Genomic DNA, 17,385 nt, shown 5'->3' on the forward strand with positions numbered 1-17,385 from the left:
CATTCTACACTTCGCCAGCCTTAGGAATCATGACGAGGCTCAGACGTCCTCACGGCATTTCCTTGCATCGTGTCTTCATGCTAGTGTGCTCATGTCACAATTCCAAATCGAACGCCGCTCATGCATCGTGTCCCATGTGAATTTTTCTCCACAAGTCCGTAAAGTTGATCGTCCGAGAATGGCCTACTCAGCCTCTAGCTAAAGTAGGCTTGCGCGGTACGCTGCTGCTCCGGTGTCAGAGTGGCTGCAGCTTGACCGAGATCGGTGCTAGTCGCCTGAATGAGCGCCTTGACGGATGCGACGACGCGGTTCGCGGTCTGTCCTTGCAAAGTCTCGGCCTCGAGAGCTTGCACAACGTAATTGAACACCTTCGCGGGCTGGGAGAATACGGCTTGGTTTTGCCTGTCAAACAGTTAGCGAAGTTCTCTTGCGTATCCTGCCTGATATGTAGACGTACTGTTCAATCAGCTGGGACAAGAAGGCATACGCGTATGGCGCAGCCTCCTCGTCGTTAGTAATTGGAAGGGTGTCGATCCAGGCTGCAGCCACGCTATCCCAATTGGCGACCTTGCTTGCGTTGTAGTGTAGGATCTTGGCGATCGCAGCCGATGCATTCTCTGTCGCAAAGATATCGTCGTCCGCGCGGGCATTGGGCCTCTGTGTAACCTGGAAAAGTGTCTCTAGAGAAGCAGCAACAAATTCTGACCAGTTCTCTCCACCCTTGTGAGCTGCGACACCTACACCATATACTGCCGCCTGGCGATTAGCAGGAACATCGTCTTGCATACCGTCAATCAGGGGTTGGATGATTTGGTCTTTGTATTGCCACGACTCTGGGCCACAGAACTCCAGCACATCGTCGTAGATGCAAATCGCCCATTGGCGTTGAGTAGGGTCGGGGTTGACAACAGCCATGCTGTAGAACTCGATCAAACCTGCCCAGTGAGGCAAGAACGATGTACCCATGGTCTTGAAAATGCTGTGGAATGCCTTGTTCATGTCTGACAAAAGGTTTTGGTCATCTTCGATCGCGAAGAGAATATCTTCCGAGGCTTCCTCACCATCTTCGTTTTCGGCTTGCTCCTCTAGGCGTTCTTTGACGCGGATGTTGTAGTCTTGAAGCACAGTCCTAGCGGACTCAATGAAGGTGGTCATGTGTGCATCCGACAAGCAGTTGCGGCCGATGCACTCGAGGCACTCGTAGAAGCACTGGTACATCTCGGCAAGAGTGTCAATGGCAGGCTCAGTGCTGAGAACTTCAAGGACGCGCTCGACAGTACGTCCCCAGAGTGCACCCAGCTCTGCTGATTCGGGACCGTGGGCCTTCTTGTATGCATTCAACAATGCCGGGACACATTTGGCGGATGCGACTCGTACGGGGTCGTGGAAGAAGAAAGCTAGACCCGGAAGGGCAATCTTCTCCATGATATCGTTCACGTAGGGCTCGAAAGCATCCTCTAGCACTTGGGCGTAGATTACGATGAGCTCGATAGCCATGTGCTTGTCATCGAGGATGCTGGTCTTGATTCCAATAACCTTGCCCTTGAGCGGAACCAATTCCCAGCCTTCTTCATCTTGAATCTGAGCAACCTGTTCCTCGTCATCAAGCAGCTGAATGTCAGCCTTGGCTCCAGCAAGCTCGGTCAGTGGCGGGATGACACCGGCGAGGAAAGGAACAAACTCCCGTCCTAGCACACGGCACATGCGGCCCCAGCAGTGAAGCAGGTATGAGGCTTGCGGGTCATCAGCCTCGGAGACGCTGTTTTGAATCCGGCCAAGCAGCTGTACAAGATTGAGCGCATCCTGGCCCATACGGTCCTTTCCGACAGCCAAAGCAATGAGAGTTGCGCACTCCATAGCCTTGGCACGAAGAAGTCTGTATTCCTTCGACTGTTCCTCTTGCAGAACATTGAATAGAAGAGGCATAAGGGTATCGTAGTACTTGGAAAAGGCAGCCTCTGCAGAATCCGCAACAGTGGCAATGGTAGACAATGCTTGTTCCTGCACAAAGCGCTTAGGGCTCTGCAAAAGCATGAGCAAATGGTTAAGCAGCTGGTCAAGATATGATTCAAGGATGTCCTTCTCAGCCTCTTCGCAAAAGTTGACGAGAGCGGCAGCAGCGTGCGCTTGCACACGAGGCTCTGAAGATTCCAGGACTGGGATGATGTTTGGTAGGACGACCTGATGGTACTTCTCCTGCATGGTACCAGCAAAGTCAGTCGACATCTGGCCGACGGCGTTGCAGGCAGCCCATCGCACACGAGGATGGGGGTCTCGGAGGGCAGGCAGGACGAGATCCAGCACCTTGTCTAGCTCGCCAACCATCAATTCACGGCATCCCTCAGAGATGGCTGATATAGCCATGAGAGCTGCGTGTCTGTCGCGCCACGCTGAAGAGGTCATCATGCGAGGTAACCAGTTGAAAGTCGGGGGAAGAATGGCTTGTCCGCCAAGCTTGTTTGCCAACCTATCCATGCACTGCTCTCCCGCGACATGATTTGAATCAGATTCTTCGTCCAAGTCTTCAGAAACATTCCATTCTTCAGCGTCATCGTCATCTGCACCAACGTCGGTCATCAGAGACAGACATTGGGTGACCATGTCGTTGGTGAAGTTGGCATCCTTCTTGCACATGAGAGGTGCGTTATCGGCGAACGTGGCCATGAGTTCCAAAGCATTCTGTCGGGCCGTCTCTCCCAAATCCTTGTCCTGAATGACGGAGATGCTGAACTGGACGAGGCTGTTGAACAGAGGCTTGAACATCTTGGGCGCGACTTCAGCAAGATCGATGAGCGAGACGAGGGCCTTGGAGAGGAGCTCTGCATCGCCAGAGTCCTTGATGGGTGGCAGAATGTTGAGAATCTCTCCGATGAGAGAGTAATACTTGGACTGGGCCTTCTTGGTGATGGAGCGGAAGAAGGACGCGAAGGCTTCAACGGATGCGATGCGGACCTGTGAGGTGTAAGCTGAGCATGACCATGTGCATGTGGGAAGCGTACCGATGTCTCGCTATCGGCAAAGCCGCCCTTGAAGGCCGTCATGACCACATCTTCGTGCTGCTTCTCGATGATCTGCGGGGTTGTCGAGAATATCCTGAAGGCGTTCTCGCGTTGCGCGGGGTCTGCGGACTGGCTGGCCTGGAACAATGCGCCCAGGAGCTCCGGCCATGCAACGCCTAGGTGGTTTTTAGACATGTTTGTGTGAGATGTGCCGTTTCCTCGTACCTTCATCTGTGTGCTGTCGAGCGAGCTCGGCTACGGCATCTCCAACCTTGGTGCGTACTGAGTTGTCGGTCTCATTGGCGAGGCACTGGAGGAGCTTTGCGCGAATGGCTTCGCGCTCGGGGGCATTGAGGGTCAGGAAGAGGTCGGCCGTCTGACCAGAGGGCGCCTTTCGCGGTTTCGACGACTGTCGCCTGAAGATGACGGCGGCGAATGTCCGTGTCTGACATGGCTTGTAAGCTAACATGCACGATTTGCACCGGATCAACGGCGTACTGAGGTGTCTTGGGCCAGCTCAATCTGCTCCGAGAGGCCCATCAAGAGCACTTCGGGCCTCTGGGCAACCCATTCGTCATTCAACTGCTGCTCGGCGGCGGTGCGCTGAACATTATCGGGCGACTGGAGACCCTGCAGCAGGGTGGCCAGCGCGGTGTGCACCTCGGCAGGGAGGACAGACATGTCGTATGCGTGTGTTTGTCGTGTGTATCGTGGGGTGCGGCCCCGGTTCGGTGTGTTGTTGTTCGCAACGGAGTGAGGTCGCTTGGTCGGTAGTGCTTGCGGAGCGCGTGTGACGTGGTGTTTCTAGAGTCGCGCCCCTACTGCCGTCGAAATGTGCAGAAGCAGCGTGTGCTATCTTACAGACGTCCGTCGGCGGCTGAATCTGGGGCTTTGTGTCGTCTGGCTTGGGGGATGGTTGCCGTAGAAATAATTTCATTCACCAACTGTTTTGGCGGGGCTGGCCTCGCGAATCCGCCTGTCCAAAAAAACAAGGGTGCGTGCAGAGTGCAACCCCACCATGCCATTGGCTGTTGTGCCTTCTCACCGACTTGCAGCCTGCAACAACACTAACAGTACTCGTGTCTATATCAAGAGGCACTTGGAGACTCGACCTGGACACGGGCTGTCTTGCACTTCCTTATTCTGCGCGGGTGTAGGCTGTAGGGTAGTAGGCTGTCTAGTCTCTATGGCTGCGTGCATGACCTCTTTGCAGAGAGGCAGCTTCGTGCACGACTAGATGCAAAGCGCAAGCCGTATGCGCCAGACAGTGTCCGCCCGAGTAGCAGTGACGTGAGCCAGGTGTTTAGGCGTGGTAGCCTGCCATGTGCACATTTCCCATGGTGACTGTCAAGGCAAAGAGGGAGTAGCGGTCTGGCCCCGGCGCTTGCTCCCTCGCGTTGTTTTCCGTACCCTGGCAACCACGTCGACGTCCGATTTCCCTTTCCCCCACCTGCCAGCAAACTGCTTTTTGACCAGGAGCTTGGTTCGTAAGCCCACGCCATGTCGCATACCGGTACCATGCGGGGGACGCCCAAGCCCTCGAACCGCAACCAGCCCCAGCAATTCCCCCACAGCCCATCGGGGATTCCACGACCAGCTCTCGAGACTCATGCCTCTCACGTTGCCCAGAGCGAAGCGGGCGGCTCTTCGCTCAGCGCCAGCCGCGCAAAGATGTCGAAGCGCGACGACGTAAGCTGCCCTGCTTGCCATGGACAACCACATACTCATCTCGTGTTTAGGCCATTCGCCGAAAGATCGAAACCGACCTGAACAAGAAGAAGAACCCCAGCGGCCGAGTGCGACCCTCCAAGAAAGCCCCGCCTGGCACTGTCCTCGCCCTGAAGCCCTCCCCCGCGCTCCAGATCAAGCCCTCTACCTCAGTCGCCGAGGCGGCTCAATTGATGGCCGCTAAACGAGAAGATTGCGTGCTGGTGACCGATGACGATGAACGCATAGCAGGTATCTTCACTGCCAAGGACCTGGCCTTCCGTGTCGTTGGCGCTGGAATCAAGGCTCGCGATGTCACCATCGAAGAGATCATGACCAAGAACCCCCTCTGCGCAAAGACCGATACGAGTGCGACCGATGCTCTGGATCTGATGGTCAGGAAGGGCTTTCGTCATCTTCCAGTCATGGACGAGAACCACGACATTTCGGGTATCTTGGATATTACCAAATGTTTCTACGACGCCATGGAGAAGTTGGAGCGCGCCTACAGCTCTTCGCGCAAGTTGTACGATGCTCTAGAGGGTGTCCAGGCCGAGATGGGCTCCAGCCAGCCGCAACAGATCATCCAGTACGTCGAGGCTATTCGTCAGAAGATGTCTGGGCCTACGCTCGAGTCTGTTTTGACGGGACTCCCGCCCACCACTGTTTCTGTGCGCACCTCCGTCAAGGAAGCTGCGTCACTGATGAAGGAGAACCATACCACTGCCGTCCTGGTACAGGACAACGGATCCATCACCGGTATCTTCACCAGCAAGGATGTCGTCCTCCGCGTTATTGCCGCAGGGCTCGACCCCATGACTTGCAGTGTTGTACGAGTAATGACACCTCATCCTGACTTTGCGCCCATGGACATGAGCATCCAGTCTGCTCTCCGCAAGATGCATGGTAAGTATTCCAAATGCTGAGTGAGCTGAATAATTGCTAACGTTCTGCAGATGGGCATTATCTCAACCTGCCCGTGATGAGCGACGCCGGAGAAATCGTTGGTATGGTCGATGTTCTCAAACTGACCTATGCTACTCTCGATCAGGTATGTCGGGCTGTTCAGTGAAAAAGTATTTGTGCTGACTCTTCCAAGATCAACAACATCAGCACAACGGACAGTGAAGGCCCCGCGTGGAATAAGTTCTGGCTGTCTCTGGACAACGAGACTGAGTCGATGATGTCAGGCGAGGGTGGAAGCCGTGTCCATGACCACCGCTCGTACCTCTCACACAACGACCGCCCTGGCCTCATGGATCGCGGCGATAGTGTGCTACCCAACGAGTCCGCTTCTCATCATGGCGGTGACTCACCAGACCCGTCCGCTGTCGCCAGTATTCCACCGTCCCACATGGAGGACATGCCATTCCCTTTCAAGTTCAAGGCGCCAAGTGGTCGCGTCCACCGTCTGCAGGTAGTCGTATCTGCAGGCATCGAAGAGCTTATTCACAATGTAGCCAACAAGCTCGGTAGCGAGGTCGAAGCCATAGGAGGCACACCGAGCTTTGAAGACGGCAAAGTGTCTCGCGGTGGTTTCGCACTTAGCTATCTTGACAACGAGGGTGATACCATCTCCATCACCACCAACGACGATTTGGTCGAAGCTGTCAGCCTGTCTCGTATGGCGCATCGCGAGAAGGTTGACCTTTTCGTACACCACCCCGACAAGGCCCCAATGTCTGCCGAGGTCAATCCACAACCTGCGCTACCCAAGCCCGTTACACCGCCTGAGTCTACTCTTCGCGAGCGCAAGCAGTTCTTCGATGAGGACGACGAAAAGCCTAGATCGAGAGGCCGGAATCAACCAGTACCTCTGTCGCAGCAGCCAGAGATCATTGCTGGTGTTCCAAATGACCTTCTCCTACCTGGAGCTATCGGTGTACTAGCCGTAGTTATCGTTGGTGTCTTTGTTCTTGGTCGCGCTAGTCGGTAAGGTGGACGTGGGGTAATGTGTGTTGGAGTAAGAGCGAGAGTGAATTGTTTCTTTTGTAAGAATCTGATATCCCATAGACCCCTGGGTATTTCCTAGCTGTTTTGGTAGTCAAATTGAATACATTTTACTTCCACTAATACACAACTTTGTTCAAGTAGAAGTGTGATGGATTGACGGATAGCCCGGCTACATAGGCAGTACAGTAATGAGTATGGAAGACACCAATGATGATACATGAGATGCCTCCTTCTTCAAACTTGACATGTTGTAGCATATGATCAACATGTGGCGTCATCAGGTGGAAGGCTCTCATAACGTCTACTCTGGAAACACAAGATTTTCATCGCATTTTATTTTAGACAATACAACTGAACATCACAACCTGCCGGCTATTCAAAGGTCATCAAGAGCATGCCTACTAATTCAAACGAAGAATATGTCGGATTATTGCAGGGGTAATACACTGTGTAGCCTACAATGGCACACAACTCCAAAATACAAACATACAGACGGTTATTTACGTTCCGATCTCATCTTTCCGTGAATACAACATTTCTATTGCGTGTTGTTGTTACAGCAGAGGTTACGAGTGCTCTTACGCTGTATGTGGCTAGCGCGCGGCGCGCCAAGCTCACTCGCTTCTGAATATTCGCATTGTGCGTGCCGACTTCACGACTCCGACGTCAAGGACGAACCTCACGACAACCACCCCACTGCTGACTTTTAGATAACACATCTTCAGTACGCACTCCCGTACCTCGTCAACGCACACTCCCGCTTACAAAACTCGATAGAATCAGCCGCAACCATGGTCAAGAAGCGCGCGTCCAACGGTCGTAACAAGAAGGGCCGCGGCCACGTCAAGCCCATCCGCTGCTCCAACTGCTCACGATGCACACCCAAGGACAAGGCAATCAAGAGATTCACCATCCGCAACATGGTCGAGTCCGCCGCCATCCGTACGTCTCACGATCGCTCTGACGCTGCGCCGAACACGACAAATAGCGAAGCGGCGACTTCAGGGCATTGAGGACTAACAACACACAGGTGATATCTCTGATGCCTCCGTCTTCCCCGAGTACACTGTCCCCAAGATGTACCTGAAGCTCCAGTACTGCGTCTCCTGCGCTATCCACGGCAAGATCGTCCGGTACGTTCAGCCCGCACAAGGATTCGGATGAACTCGTTTCTAACACACTGGCAGTGTCCGCTCCCGTGAAGGCCGCCGCAACCGTGCTCCTCCCCCACGTGTCAGGTACAACAAGGACGGAAAGAAGATCAACCCCAACCAGGCCGCTGCTAAGACTACTACTGCTTAAGTAGCGTGTGGTTCGAAAAGGGAATGATCATGGCGCTTGGTGTGGGGTCTTAGGGTTCTTTCGGAATGTCATACTGGAAAATGCATGAATCCAGAAGAAGGGACAGGCCAAATGACGAAATCATGGTTGAAGCTTGCTCGGGAAAGCCTGCATAAGCAGCACCGAGAGCTAGCTATGAACTTGTAGACGAATATCCAAGTCGACTTGCACCACCTTGCGTCCATGTTGGTGATTTTACTGGGTATCAAATGCTCGTACAGCTGGCTGACTGCGGGGCTTATATGCCGTTCACTTACGACATGAGCAGCACGTGTTGTTGCAAGCGTGGGATATAAGACGTGAAGAACTGCAACATCCAGTGCTTCGTTACTCCAGCCCAAGTGCAACTTTCATTATGCACGTCATACAGTGTCATCATTTCAGTCATTTCGCTTCTTCCCCTCACTCAAATCACCTCCATCGTCAAGACTCTTCTTCCCACTTACGGGCTCCGGTTCAGTAGTGTCCCAGTCTTCTGCATTCTCGTCCCATGTTTCAAGTTCTTCGTCAACAGTGGATCGGATGACACCGGACTCCTGCCCTTCCACATTCTCACCCAGCTCAATGTCTCGTTCCTCGTCCCCGGCAACGGCTGTATATCCGCGTGCAGCTCTCTTTCGCTCGAGCATGCGCTTGTGGTACCAATTACAAAGGCCGAGAGCGAGGAGCGAACCGAGGACGTTGGCTACGATGTCGTAATAATCGAAGTCACGATGAATCTTGGAACAAGTTAGTTTTGTGTAATTCGACCCATGGCCCTGTGCTTGAGCCGTTTCTTCTCGGGCGCATCTTGACTTACAGGCAACAAGCCTTGCACAACTTCACTAGCAATCCCCAGACCAATCGTGCACACCGTGAAGGTGAGCTGTAAGACTTTCCTTCGACTCGTCTCTAGTATCCAGTAGAAGCATAGTGTAAGAAGGAAGAAGGCGAGAAAATGTAGTGCTTTGTCGGATTGCTTGTACGAGGGGATCTTGTAGTCGGGCGGGGAAAACCCGGCGCCGGCGCTGATGAAGATCAGGGCTACGAAAGCGCCTGTGGACGCGTCAGCTTGGTGTTGTATGAGAGCTGCGAGCAAGTCGAAGAGGAATGTCTGTTGATTGCTCGGGCGCAGTGCCTAAAGCTCTCTCTGACGTATGGAACGAGTTCGTGCTACCTACCAGCAAACGGCTTCCGTATGCGCATCGTGTGGTCGTTTGGCTGCGGCTATGAGCGCTCAGGGAACATAATCAAGTCGTGGGGACAGAGCGCTGCTACGGGTGGGCGGCTGGAGCTACCGAGCGTTGCTATGCTGCCACGAGCTGGCATCTTGCGGAACTGGCTTGCAGACACGGGCTAACCTATCATGGTATCATGCCTGTCGATCACGTGTGGAACCTGTGAAAATCGACAACCTAGGAAACTGCGGGTAGACCCAGGTCGCAGCTCCGAGTCCTGGTACCTGACGCTATCTCTGCTGGCTTGCATCTTGAGGTTGATCTCAGCATTGCGATTAAGGAAATGCGGGGGCTTCCCCAGGGACATGAGTATGAAGAAGCTTGTATTTCTCGAGCTGCATCAAAGTCGACTGCGACTCAAAGGGGTTATGCCGTCCTTTACATTTGTACAGCTGCAAAATACGATGCACAGAGCATTTTCAGGGTAGGTTCTGCTGGATGAGAGTTGGAAAAGACGGGCTCCTTGGTCAAGAACGTGACCCAGATACGGCCAGGGAGCACAGTCCATGCCATCGGCGCCATGTCAGCGTGTGCAAGGCCACTGGAGGCGACGATAGAGCATCTCAGGCGCACATAGAATAAATTATCATGCTGGAAAATGCTTCCGACACGTAGGCGCTGGGATCAAGGGTTCTGATAATGGGATGTGGGTGATTCATGGGGTTCGTTGCGGGAGTCGAGGTGCTAACGCTAAGGCGTGCCTGGAGAAGGGATAGGTCAACCTGCAACTATCGACTTTAAACCAACGACCAAACTCACAGGCCGCATCTTTGGCCATCAAGACGCGAGCCCACAGCACCCCTTTCCATCTCGCAGTCATCAGAAATCGACTCGCACGCCGTAGACTCTTCTCACATGCTTGATTTTATCGCGTTGCGACACCTGGAAGACGGTCGCCCTGCTGGCGGGCCATCCCCGTGAGGCCGCGAACCGCCAAGACCACCCCCCACAACCCACGACGACGACTATGTCGTTCAGTGCGTCTCCATATCCGCCATCATCGCGAGAACGCCCAATCCATAGCCGCTCTCTCCATCAACCGCCTAATGCGACCCGTTTGCGGACTCCCAATGCGCTGAACGATGAGGCCATGTCAAACCACAACGCGAACAACTTCGGGGATGGGGGAGACATCGCCGCGGAGGAAGATCCTCGGGCGGCGCGTTGGCGCGAACACTACCTACGCACCGAAGCGCGTCTGGCTTCAGTGCTCGGCGGCACATACGAAGGCGATGCTGTTGATGCCCTGGACAACGAGGCGTCATCCGGTGATGCTCCGGCGCATGACGCGCGACCAGCCATCACCCCGAAGAAGCTAACCCGCACCATCGACGAGGACGACTACGGCGATGACGAAGACGATGAAGATGACGACGATACCCGCACCTCTCCCTTACACACGAAAGGCTCAACCAATGGCCTTGCTGCCGCCGCTCCCAGCACGCCAAGCCTTCTCCGCGTGCCCTCCATATCGAACAAGTCAGGTCACGACCGGACTGGGACACCTTCGTTGGAACACACAAAGACATCAGATGATGTGCGCAAGAAGCTGCAACAAGATAAAAAGGCAGCCGAGGATGCTGCAAAGCGGAGCTTCCAGACCATGTTCTACCCATTGGAGAGCGACCGTGACGCGATGCTGGAACAGCAGAAGCTTGACGAGCTCGACCGCCAAGTGGAGATAGAAACATCTGGAACGCCTGCGAATGCACCGCCCAACAGCGCCGTCGTGGCCCCTCAGCAGGGCACTTTGAGCACCACCAACCTCGGGGCGTCTAGCCTTACCCTCAAGCACCTCATCTCCCGCATCGATGCGCAAAGAGACAGAGTTCATGCGACAGACGCGCAGCTACGAAGCCTCATCAGCGAAGTCCGTAAGAATAGGAGTAAATGGGCAAACGAAGATCGGGTCGGCCAGGAGGAGCTCTACGAGAGCACGGAGAAGGTCCTCATGGAACTCAAGGCAAACGAACATGCCCACCCCTTCCTCCAGCGCGTCAACAAGCGAGAGGCCCCAGATTACTACAATGTGATCAAACACCCCATGGACATTGGCACAATGATGAAGAAGCTCAAGCAGTTACAGTACAAATCCAAGAAGGAGTTCGTGGAAGACCTCATGCTTATATGGTCGAATTGTCTGAAGTACAACGCAGACCCGAGCCATTTCCTCCGGAAAAAGGCCTTGCATATGAAGAAGGAAACAGAGAAGCTCGTACCTCTCATTCCTGATATTACCGTTCGTGATCGCGCCGAGGTCGAGGCTGAGGAGCGGAGAATGCGTAATGGCGATGCAGACGCTGATGGCGCTGATGACAGCGAAGATGAGGAACCTATCATGGCTTCACGGGGCAGAAAGGCACCAAGCAAAGGAGGCAAAGGCTCAAACGCGGCACGGAAGGCTCCTCCAGCCGGTCTGGAAGATACGCCGGGCCCAGAAACGAAGCCGCCAGTACCGTCTCTTAACAACGCAGTATCCAACCTGAAGAATGAGTTTCTACGAGCTGACTCTGAAATGGAAGGGAGCGTCAATGGTTTCTCAACACCTCCACCACCCGGTGCATTGACACCATTAGGGCCAAACAGCATCTCGCGGAACGGCGTGAATGGCAGTCAAGCCGATGTATCGGAAGCCGACGGCACTGGTATTTCAGTCAGCGATGCTTTGGAAGAGGATGCCGATCTCGACGACCTGGAATACAAAACCTGGAAACAAGTGACGAAGAAAGATCGAGCAATCATCGCATCAGAGAGGCACAGATTGTTCCGTGACGACCATCTACAACCGGATGAACCTGCCATTCTGCGCACTAAAGCTGGCATGAGAAGATGGTTACGACACCGAAAGCAGGCTATCGAAGAAGAGTCTGCTGGTGGAGCTGTTTCTGCGCCGGACGGCAAAGACGGCGTTCAGGCCACAGCTGGCGAATCACTTGCGGAAGGCATTGAAGGGGAAGAAGAGCGTCAGATTCCTGATTACTACGACCCTGTGTGCACCATTCCTGACCTTTCTGAGCGTCTGCAATGGGTCGAGGACGCTGAAGGTTATGTTATTCCACAAGCGGAAGAGTACATGCGTATCTTGCCGAAAGGACAGTTCATTTCCCCTGACAGTGCGCTCGTGCACAAGTTCGATGGTAACAACCACATATTGCAAGAAACCAGGAAAATCTGTGCAAAGATTGGCATCGTCAAACAGATGCAGATTCAGTCACAGGTAGGTCTTTCTCCGGATTCTGTAGGAGTACAACCGCTGACCCTTTTAGTTGTACCAAAACCAGTTCCAGAGATATGAGCCACAGCCTTTTCACGAGGCAGACATTGAGCCAATAGTCACGTCTGAGGATGGGCCGATCATGGCTCCTTATGTCTGTCGTGCTGCCCTGCAGCGCAGCGTTGGCAAGGTCTTCTATCATGCTGGATTCGAAGAGTTCCAGCCGTCCGCTCTTGACGCCGTGACTGATATCGCGGCAAAATTCTTCCAAAATCTTGTTGCAAGCCTGGGAATCTACCGCGAGACGCCAAAGATGAAGTCGGACACACCGATCATCCTTCCCAACGGCCAGGCTACAAACTGGGCACCGCGTTTTACCCAGGAAGAAGCCGTGCTTCATTCTTTGCATGCTAATGGCGTCGATCTTGAGTCACTGGAAACTTATGTCAAAGACGATGTCGAAAGGCTTGGTACAAAGCTCGGTGGTATGCACGATAGGATGAAATCGTACTACACTGAACTTCTGCGACCAGCTATGGACAACGCTGGCGCTGACGGTGCCGGTGCCTTCAATGACGGTAGCGAGCAGTTCGTGGGAGGCGATTTCGCCGAGGACATCGGCGAAGACTTCTTTGGTTTCAAAGAGCTTGGTCTCGATATTGAGTTCGGACTCACATCTAGTGTGCCGTTACATTTGCTGCAAAACAGGGTGCATAATGCGTATGCCAGACAGGATAACAGGTACGTTGGGCGAAATGCTTCCACAAGGGTCCCGCTAATTTACTCAGCAACATCGCAACTACTGGCGTCATCATGCCTGAACCGTCAAAATTCGAGCCCGTTACCGTACAGACCGCTGAAAACCAGATTGGTCTTCTGCAGAACTGGCTCCTCAGCAAACTTCATGACAACAATAGTCAGCCGCTTGTTGAAGATGACGATCTCCCCCCGAAGCAGCGATTCCCCAAACCCCGTTTGCCACCTACGGGCAAGATCTCCAGTCCTCGGAAACGTCCTCTCCGAGAGCAGCAACAAATGGCTCGTAAGAAGCGCAAGCTAGATGAGGAGAAGGATGAAAACAGCAACGATCAAGCTGGGTTCATGAAGGGCATTGGCAAGCCCATTGGAAAACTGAAGCTTGAGCCAGTGCAGAGAGAAAACCACAGCGTACAAGAGCCGGAGAAGGAGGATGGTAGCGCCCATGGAATGCCGAGCCCACCCGAGTCTTTCTAGTGACATACTGCTGGCTGATCACCGCGACTGGATCTATTTTACCAGTCGCCTTCTATAATTCCGACCTCTCACCATGTATTGTAGGTGACAGGAGGTCGTCTTTCGCAATCATTGTTTAATTCATCGAGATATCTTTATTCTTTTCGCGCTTTTCATGACGGCTTCGGGCTTACGCTATCACTTTTCTGTCTGCACAGAGCATGCTAATCTTGCGCGCGATTTTTTTTCTTCATTTCCTTCGCTCACCATCTTTCTGCGGGAGCAAATTTGTCTTGTTACATTGAAAAGGTGGAAGGGTTGTCCTTGTATACCCAACTTTGCATCTTGCGTAGTGGCTTTCTGCGTGGTTTTACGATCGCATGTTTGCGACATCAGGTTGGGCTCATGATGGGTTAGTTTTGGACTTGGGGCTTCGTGCATTCCTCTTTGTATATACCAGATCCATGGGTTTGAGAAGATTATCATGGCATCTATGGGTCGCCCATAGTATTTCAATGCTATTCATGGAGTATGACCATGCTATTAGTCTCTGTTTCATGTGTGACATAAACAGCATATCGCTACCGAGATGATATAGTTGTTCATCGTGAGGTATGCGGTAGAAAATTGGTTGTCAGTGTGATATGTGATGACGGTTCTCACATGGCAGTCGAACACTACCCTACTTGTCGCAGTGTGGTCACCAGGATATTAACATGATACTACAGTATCATTGCGCACAGACAAACACGGTCGACCTTAGCACTTGTAACATGAACAACAGACTAGCAAGTCGTCAGCTCGCAGGTCTCTGAGCATGCGTCTCTCCTACGCTCATCATACTTCCACTAGTTACGGAGCTGAGCTGTAGTGCGATGTTGACATCAAACACATGGCATCTGAAAGATATACGCAGGCCTTCCTAAGATTGACAAGAGCTATCCTAGCGATTGACGGCTTCGTGTGGTACCGAACAATTTTATGTTTGCAGAAATTCGCGTTGATAGAGAAGATGTCATCACCACTGCATAGAGTACTTGCCCGAAGCACATGAGTGCAGAAAAAAGGTAGAGCTGAACATGGTAAACTTAAATATCGAATAACATGCCATCGAGCCTTTGGCTTTACGATGTCTGTTGAGGAGTGAAACTAAAGTTGTTGATATACCTCGATCCGATAAGTGGTCGAGCTGAAATTGGAGGTTATTAGCGCACCTTCTTTTCCCTTTTGCGCGGACCCTCCATTCCCACTTTCCACATCTCCACCTTAGAGCGACGTCTGCATCACGATTTGACTCAAGTTTCAATTGAAGCCAATTGCTTATTTTCGGTAAGAAGTTTGCCACCGCCCGCCTCATCGCAATTGGCGACGTTGCTGATTCCGAGCTAACGTGCCACGAGACGTGGATCATCTCGGATGGACTTGGATCTCTTCTGTCACTTCACGACACCGACTTTCCTCACGACACTCGTCAACCTCGCGCGCATCTCCTCACGCCACTTCATTTCATACTTTTAATCGGCACAGATTTCTATCGCGCATTTCTGGGTCAGCATCATTAGCGCGCGTCAATTTCTTTCATCTGTTCTTGCGCTTCTTACAGCTGCTCAACCCTGGCTACCATTGAGACTTTTTGTGTCCATCATGGCCCCGAACGGCCACCAGGCATCTGCAAAGAAGGGTATTCACAAGTCTAGCGACAGCTCGTCCGTTTTTTGGGAGGACAAGCATGGCCATCGCGAGTTCATGGATTGGAAAGAAGCAAATCAGAACGGTCCTTTTCCTTCGTACGAAGAATGGGTAGAGTCTCAAAAAAAGTCAGGTGGTCTCTCATTGTACTACACAGCTTTGCGCATGTTTGAGGATTCTGATTCAACTGTGAGTTATTGTCACGGTGAATCAAAATCTGTCCTTTACTGAATGCACCAGGACGAGGAGGCCCCACCCGTTAAGGCCAAACCTCAAGCAGCCAAGGCTCGTGGTCAAGTTGGCCGCCCCAAGAAGTCTGCAAGTACAAATGGCAATGGATTGTGGCGCACGGTTTCGCCTGCGACATCGACTGCCGTCGCCAACTCGGAAGACTTTAGTCCCTCTGGCAAGAAGAGGCGTAAGGCGCGTAAGAAGCCACTCGTGAGTAACACCCGCTGAGCTTCTGTCTATTAGCTGACTGTATAAGTCCGAGGAGGTCGTCGCTTCAGCGAGCGACAGTGAAGTCGTCAAAGACGTTGGAGCATCGGCGCCCGTGGCTGAGATTGCGACGCCCACAGCACCGATGATCACCTTCAATGGGCAGCGCAAGTCTTCGACACGCAAAGCAAGGAAGAAGCCTATTGTGAGTTTCACTATGTACATGTCTTCTACTCCACGCTGACGTATCTAGTCGGAGGAGACCATCTCGCCAGATGACGAGCTAGAGGACCCGATGGAAACTACGATCGATGAGGTCTCTGCATCTGCGATTGCATCTCCTCTTCCAGTTCGATCTGGTATGTGAATTTCTAAAACTATGTTGAAGATTGATTGCCCGATTTGTGTAGTCCTGTCACGTTTGCCAGAACCCTGCTGGGCCGAAACCTCATGATGATTTGAAACGGAATCTTGCTTGAATGTTCTGTTGTGATTGAGCTAAACCTTTCACAGCTCCGAAATCGCCAGCCCCAGTACCGACTTCAGACTCGCCGAAGAAAAGCCATATCTTGAAACTGAGCACCAGGAAAACACCGAAGAAGAAGAATTTTGTAAGTGTACTTTCCGAGACACCAGTATATTTTGCTAACATGGTCAAGCCTGAGGGGTCTACTACTGAAAGTGGAGCTGTAGTTGAAGAAGATCCCACTCAAGCTACGCCTAGCGATACCGTGAGTGTAGCCGAGGCAGGCATCATTGTCAACACAAACGTCACACCAAAAGTCAATGGAAAGATAGCCCAAGAGACAGACTCTACTGCAGCTTCTCCAGATCCGACTGCCGCATCAGCAGGCACCACCCGACGTGGTCTTCGCACAAGAAAGCCTGCACAACAGAGACCATACTATCACGATTCGCAGTTGTTTGAGGATGTAGAGCCAACAAATGGAGATGCACAGGATTCAAGTAACACATCACCAGCTGCGCAGGGCAGGAGAGTATCAGTCGCGTCAATCAGCAAGAACATTGACGACGCGCTACTAGCCTCACTGGATGAAGAGGCCATGGCTCTCCTTCAAGAAGAAACCGAGCCCGAGTCCGCTAAACCCAAACACTTCAAGGGCAAAGGTCGTGCATGGAAGAAAGAAGGATCTGACGAGGACGAAGAATTCTCCATAGCTGCCAGTATGAAGGCTGCCAGTAAAAAGGCTGCCAAAGCAGCACGGATGAAGGCTAAAGGTCAAATCCCCAAGAAGCGTGGCAGGCCGAGGAAGAGCGGCCGGTCTGAAGAGCTCATCGATGAGGAGACAGATGAGGATAAGGACGCGGTAAAGCGGAAACGGCCGCCTCCACGCAAGAGCGCTTTGTCTGAAGAGGTCATCATCGACAGTTCTGACGAGGAAGAAGCAAAGGAGATGGAAGTGGAGGAATCTACGACACCCAAGCACACTCCAAACAAGTCATATACACCACAAGGCTTGCCAAAGTACATTTCTGAAGCTGACAATGGTGCGAACGGCGGCCCAGAGCTTGGCGCTGGTAACGAGTTGGAAGTTGCCAGCCCGTCCAAGGAGACAGTTTGAAGTGAAATCGAAGATTCTGGTAAGCTACTATA

General features: G+C 52.7%; 5 protein-coding genes across 5 annotated transcripts; 3 read left to right on the forward strand and 2 right to left on the reverse strand.

The window, feature by feature from the left end:
* Positions 1-194: 194 nt before the first annotated feature.
* On the reverse strand, positions 195-3,680 carry GT037_000805 (arm repeat-containing protein; the record flags this gene model as incomplete). Its single annotated transcript, XM_038925852.1, has 5 exons — positions 195-402; positions 458-2,952; positions 3,000-3,175; positions 3,225-3,444; positions 3,498-3,680. The coding sequence occupies 5 exons, from the start codon at positions 3,678-3,680 to the stop codon at positions 195-197; spliced, it is 3,282 nt and encodes a 1,093-aa protein (XP_038791708.1).
* Positions 3,681-4,499: 819 nt separating this feature from the next.
* GT037_000806 (cbs pb1 domain-containing protein) lies at positions 4,500-7,961 on the forward strand (the record flags this gene model as incomplete). The annotated part of the gene is made up of 8 exons (XM_038925853.1): positions 4,500-4,688; positions 4,739-5,612; positions 5,663-5,757; positions 5,806-6,638; positions 7,220-7,244; positions 7,370-7,601; positions 7,690-7,792; positions 7,847-7,961. The coding sequence occupies 8 exons, from the start codon at positions 4,500-4,502 to the stop codon at positions 7,959-7,961; spliced, it is 2,466 nt and encodes an 821-aa protein (XP_038791709.1).
* Positions 7,962-8,380: 419 nt separating this feature from the next.
* GT037_000807 (uncharacterized protein) lies at positions 8,381-9,185 on the reverse strand (the record flags this gene model as incomplete). The annotated part of the gene is made up of 3 exons (XM_038925854.1): positions 8,381-8,719; positions 8,800-9,035; positions 9,161-9,185. The coding sequence occupies 3 exons, from the start codon at positions 9,183-9,185 to the stop codon at positions 8,381-8,383; spliced, it is 600 nt and encodes a 199-aa protein (XP_038791710.1).
* Positions 9,186-10,061: 876 nt separating this feature from the next.
* Positions 10,062-13,664, forward strand: GT037_000808 (uncharacterized protein; the record flags this gene model as incomplete). Its single annotated transcript, XM_038925855.1, has 3 exons — positions 10,062-12,434; positions 12,484-13,172; positions 13,220-13,664. Coding segments are annotated over 3 exons (3,507 nt in total), but the record flags the coding sequence as incomplete, so codon positions are not given.
* A 1,623-nt stretch (positions 13,665-15,287) lies between these two features.
* On the forward strand, positions 15,288-17,353 carry GT037_000809 (uncharacterized protein; the record flags this gene model as incomplete). The annotated part of the gene is made up of 6 exons (XM_038925856.1): positions 15,288-15,521; positions 15,573-15,773; positions 15,820-15,975; positions 16,024-16,129; positions 16,284-16,381; positions 16,430-17,353. 6 exons carry the CDS (start codon positions 15,288-15,290, stop codon positions 17,351-17,353), a joined length of 1,719 nt encoding a protein of 572 aa, XP_038791712.1.
* Positions 17,354-17,385: the final 32 nt, after the last annotated feature.

Source organism: Alternaria burnsii (genome assembly GCF_013036055.1).
Source record: "Alternaria burnsii strain CBS107.38 chromosome Unknown 705, whole genome shotgun sequence".
In the NCBI taxonomy this organism is placed as follows: Eukaryota; Fungi; Ascomycota; class Dothideomycetes; order Pleosporales; family Pleosporaceae; genus Alternaria; species Alternaria burnsii.